The 5,224-nt window shown below is 27.2% G+C and overlaps 1 protein-coding gene across 1 annotated transcript; it reads right to left on the reverse strand.

The window, feature by feature from the left end:
• On the reverse strand, positions 1,424-2,839 carry LOC104748294. Its single transcript, XM_019236940.1, has 4 exons — positions 2,082-2,839; positions 1,970-1,996; positions 1,832-1,867; positions 1,424-1,754 (listed from the first exon to the last, which is right to left on the reverse strand). The coding sequence occupies exons 1-4, from the start codon at positions 2,151-2,153 to the stop codon at positions 1,527-1,529; spliced, it is 363 nt and encodes a 120-aa protein (XP_019092485.1). The 5' UTR covers positions 2,154-2,839; the 3' UTR covers positions 1,424-1,526.

Below are 5,224 nucleotides of genomic sequence, written 5' to 3' on the forward strand. Positions count from 1 at the left end.
TAATCACCCTTAAGCGTGATTTTTGATTAAGCAAACAAAATAAGATCTTACCTAACACCCTTCCAAATTTTTAGTATAAATCATTGACATTTCCATTTATCGAAATACACTATATTCATACCAAAAAAAAGTTTTTCAATCTCTAAAATCTTCAAGCTTTAGTAATATTATTCTTCTAAAAATTATCTATTCAACTAAAATTTTGACTGAGTAACGGATCAAAAATTGAATATTTAAACTCAATTTTATATACTATAATAAAAAAATTTAAAAAGTTAATTTGAAATATTATAAAATAGTCTAATTTGATATTTTTATGAATATTATAAATATATGATAGATCAAAAAGTTAAAATTATAAACACTCTAATTTGATTTATTATAGCATGGATCAATAATATGTCACTATACTATGAAAGAATTCATATTTCTTGCTAGAGCACGGGTTGAAATTTCAAAAAATATGATTTCTCGGATTAGATTAAAGTTTGGAATAATATTGTTTGGTAAGTTTTCTCGGTCAAGATGATTTTGACAAACATACGTTAAATATTTAGTCCTAAAATTAATATGCGGTATACTATGGGTTGTCATAGAATTAACAATCAAAATACAATATATAATTCTAAACACTAACAAATCAAATAAAATTAACAAACAAAAATTAAAATTTTTTATCTCACAATTTAACTTTCGGTATGTCGCGGGTAAAAATCTAGATCTATTATAATAAATCTTATAAAATATATGTTATTTTCATAAGTCAAATTTAACATATGATTTCATGGCATAGTATTCCATAAAAAAAAATTAACAAATAAAATAATCACATATATAATATTTTGAATAAAAATTACGAAACAAAAAACAGAAATTTTCATCCGTGCTCTAACATGAGTTATATTCTAGTATGTTAGTAATTGGTGTTAGGTTCGATTAATTTTGTGGCCAACAGTAAAACTCTAGTTTCCGTTTGTTTTCTTTTTAGTTCTATAAACATCGCAAAATCATTATATATTTCTTTTTAGTTCTAGTACCCGTATTTCGCCGAAGCATCCGACTGATTTTGAGGGTGAGCCGTGAGGATGTTTTTGGAACTAATATATTAGTTTAAAAATTTGTAGTTGTTGATTTCAAATGTTAATCTCTGTTATGTTACGTTAGAGATGTTAATATATACTAGGTTGGTACCCGCGCTACGCCGCGGGTTGTAATTTTTCTTCTTTCTAAAAATTTATTTTTTGGGTTTTTTTAAACTAAATTGAAATTCAAATTGTTAAACTTATATTTTTTGGTTTTTGTTTTCTAAAATTATAATTTTTGTACAATACAATAAAGGAAGAAAAACAAAGATTTGTACTCTGTCCCTAAATTTGATTTTTTAAACCCCACTTTAATATGAACCCTTTTTTGCCAGAAAACATGCTAAAATAATTGGAATTAATCAAACCACATCTAAAAAAGAAGACCACAAAAACTACACTAATCAAAAGAGAGTAAAATGATCAAACTATTGACTTATATAGTTACATATAACAATGAGAACCCCAAAAAAAAACAAAAAAATTTCTATATATAATCTGAGTAAAAAATGTAAGTGTTTTTTTAATCACACTACTTCGTTTTAATCTCCGGTTATTGCCAACTCGATTCCAAGTTGATGAAAACCGGTCGACCCAATTCTTGTCTTCTGCAACAGCTTGGTTCCACCGTTCTTTAAAAGTTTGAAGCTCCCATGTTGATTGCCTATGTATCTGTTCAAGAAAACACACACAAATTACACTCCTGCTCTACGGACAAAACCATTTTTATCATCAGGAAATAAACTCACTTCTGTTATTGAATCAAAAGCCGGAGAACCTCGTTTCTGTTTATATAAAAAAAAAAGGTGATCAAAGTTGTGACTTGTGAGACGTCTGTTTATTTTACAGTCAGGAAATGAGTAACTGGATGTTAAAATAGTGCTTACCCGAGTCACACCACTGCGAGCTGAGTTCTGTAATAATTAGGAAGAGAGATAATTCAATATTTGGTATTTTACAAGGAGAAGATGGAGGGGGAATTGAAGTAGAGTAGCTGACCTTCTTATCAGGATCACCACTTCCACCTAGTCCAAACGCTTCATAGTCTAATCCAAATGTTGAAAGATTCATGGAACTGTCGAACAAAGCAATACTCACCAACACTAAGAGCAGGACTCACTAACAGCTCATATGGAAAAGCACAACTCAATTCAATAATCCGAGCCTTATTTAATGCCTGATTTCTTACAATGATCAATAAGAACCGGAGGTGAAGAAACAAGATTTAATTCAATAAAATCCTCAATATAACACATTACAGAATCTTGATGAAACTAACAAACAAACAAATATCAGGCACAAGAAGTATTCCCCAATATAACAAACTACAAAATTTTGATGATTCCAACAAACAAATTGCAAATTCCAAGTACCAGAAGAAAGAAACCCGTCGTCTTTGATTCGGGGAAGAAGAAATTGAGAATCAATACCATAATGACACATAAACTGTTTCTCTATCATTACCTCTCTGTTAACACAAATCAGATGAATCAAAGTCGAACTGAATCCGGAAAGAAAGATTTGAAGATTCACTTACCTAGAATCGGAGAGGAGAAATATACATTGAAGCATCTCTTCCTACGATGCACAAATCTGAGATTGCTTCGTGAAAAGTAGAAATCTAATTAGAAAGAAGAAGAAGAAATCAAGCATCGAAGAAGAGAATAAATCAGCTGACATGTAGATTCCGGTAGATCGAAGAAAAACAAAAGACAACGTCGAAGAAGAGAAAAAAAAAAGCCAACGGAGAAGAAGAACTCGAAGAATAGAAAAAACACTCACACGTTCACTTCTATTTTCGTTAGTACACGTATGACTAAATTTAGATGAGCTGTATTAATTAAAATGTTTTCATTGGTTACCTGTTTTTACTGATATGTCAGCTTCTGGTTCAATACAGAAGCTAAGGTGTCAACTGGAGAGAAACTCCCTAGTACTTTTATAGTATTGATATTTTACAAATTGTAAGACATCCATGGCTAGCATATAATTTAACCGAGAAAATAAATAAAAGTAACGTAGTATTTATCAAATAGTTGCATTTGGTTACACATTCGACTTTTTACTGCAAATTCAGATATAACTAGGTGCTTTCCCACGCAACGCGTGGGTTGTGGTGTAGTTGACACTTGTTTTTTTTTGGTCTTTTTCGTTTTCTCTTTTGTATTATTTCGTTTTAATTAGGCATATACGGGCTTTGCCGTCACTTTTATTTATACACTATATGTTTATATCATTTCGTTTAGATGTGTATAATTGTGGCGTTTATTTTTTATGAATTATGAAGATGTTGTTTCTTGCTTTTGAGGATCCAATCTTATCATTGACTGATATTGTTTCTAATACATTTATTGTATTATAGATTTTCTAATTAACTGCTTATGTAAACCTTTCATACGTTGATGTTGCAATAATAAGATATTTTTTAAAAATATATTTCGTGTAAGTGATTATGTTTGTATGCCCATGTTTTGGTCTAATATCAATAATATCGTTTCTGTTTTTCTTCAGTTGGCTTTGAAACCAATTTTGAGTTAAGCAAATAATGGGTCGAATTATGGTGTTAATAAGTAATATAAATTCTTATGTATATATATTGTATATATGTGACTATAAATTTAGCTAACTAAAAAATTATGTAATATTTAAATACAATCTTGAACATATATATATATATATATATATATTATTTGTGGGAAGAATGTATGAAATTATTGGATAGAAGTTATTTTTGAGTTAAATGACCTTTAATGTCTTTAAAGTGAGTTAAATATTAATAAATTTTTATATGTGTCTTGACTTTTTTAAAAAGGAATACCAAGTGTTTCCTTCCAAATTTGAAGTGATATAGTATTTTAGTTTTCTTATATGATTTTATGAACTTCAATGTAAAAGTTTTTCAAAGTAATAAGTACACTCACTGATTGAATTATAAAATTTGGAGAAATGTTTATTTCGTTTAATCATCTGCTCTTTTAAATAAATTAAATAAGTATGTTGTTATTCCTACAAATAGGACAACATATATTATAGTTTAACCATGGAGTTAAGCAATGGAAATGGAACTTGTGATTGCAAGACAAAATGCTTATATGTTACACATTGATCGTTTAAAAATGAATAGGAACATCTAATTCTCAAATAAAGTTGATTGTTTTGTTAAAACCAACATATGTGAATTAAAATTTAACTATGCAAATTTAAAAAAAAAATATGAATAGATTAGAAAGGCAAGAAATATAAAAGAAATATTTTTTTATATAAATAAAATAAAAATTGAAAACAATGTTAAATATATATAATACTTTCTACATTAAAATATAGAATCAAACTCTTACAAGTTACAACACATATAACAACATTTGATATTGGTAGGAGAGGAGGAGAGAATGTTTACTATAAGATGGTAATCCAAATTAGATAATGGAAATGAATCTTTTAAAAATAGAACAATGTAATATATATATATAATACTTTTTAAATTAAAATATAGAATCAAACTCTTACAACACATATGAGATATAACAACATTTGATATTGATGGGAGAGGAGGAGAGAATGATTACTTATAAGATAATAATTCAAATTAGATAAAGGAGATAAATCTTTTAAAATAAGAACAATGTAAAATATATATATCATGTAATCTCTAAAATTAAAATTTCGCATTAACAATTTACAATGATATTTCATTTGTTTTTTACAATCCATACAACAAAAATAAGAAATCAAAAATAACAAAAAAAAACGAAAAATGATTTGAGGTATTGTAGAAGAGAATGAGAGAATGTGAAAATGAGATAGTAAAAGAATATCAATATAGAGAATGATAGATTGAGAGAATGCTTATTTATATGATAAGAAATTATGGAAGTTACATTTAGAACTATGGAGTTACAATAGTAATTTATTGTGTTTGAATAAAATTGAGTGGTAGAATATGATTAATGCATAATTTATTTTATTTTCAGTTATAATTTTATTTTAATGTGTGAGTTAAATGTATTGTGTTTATTGGATCTTAAATATTGTTTAAAGCAATTAGAAAGCAAATAAAAAAATAAAAAAAAATTAGAAAACATTAAATGAAAATCAACCAATAAGGAGAGACCAAAACCTTACTTTTATATATATGATATATT

The sequence above is a fragment of the Camelina sativa genome, chromosome 15 (assembly GCF_000633955.1).
Source record: "Camelina sativa cultivar DH55 chromosome 15, Cs, whole genome shotgun sequence".
Taxonomy (NCBI): Eukaryota; Viridiplantae; Streptophyta; class Magnoliopsida; order Brassicales; family Brassicaceae; genus Camelina; species Camelina sativa.

Bases quoted from the DNA above. Each gene is read 5' to 3' on its own strand.
- LOC104748294 (XM_019236940.1), bottom strand. From the start codon at position 2,153: ATGAATCTTTCAACATTTGGATTAGACTATGAAGCGTTTGGACTAGGT. The intron at 1,997-2,081 runs GTCAGCTACTCT...TAATTATTACAG, and splicing joins GTGGTGATCCTGATAAGAAG to AACTCAGCTCGCAGTGGTGT. The intron at 1,868-1,969 runs GTAAGCACTATT...TTATATAAACAG, and splicing joins CTCGCAGTGGTGTGACTCGG to AAACGAGGTTCTCCGGCTTT.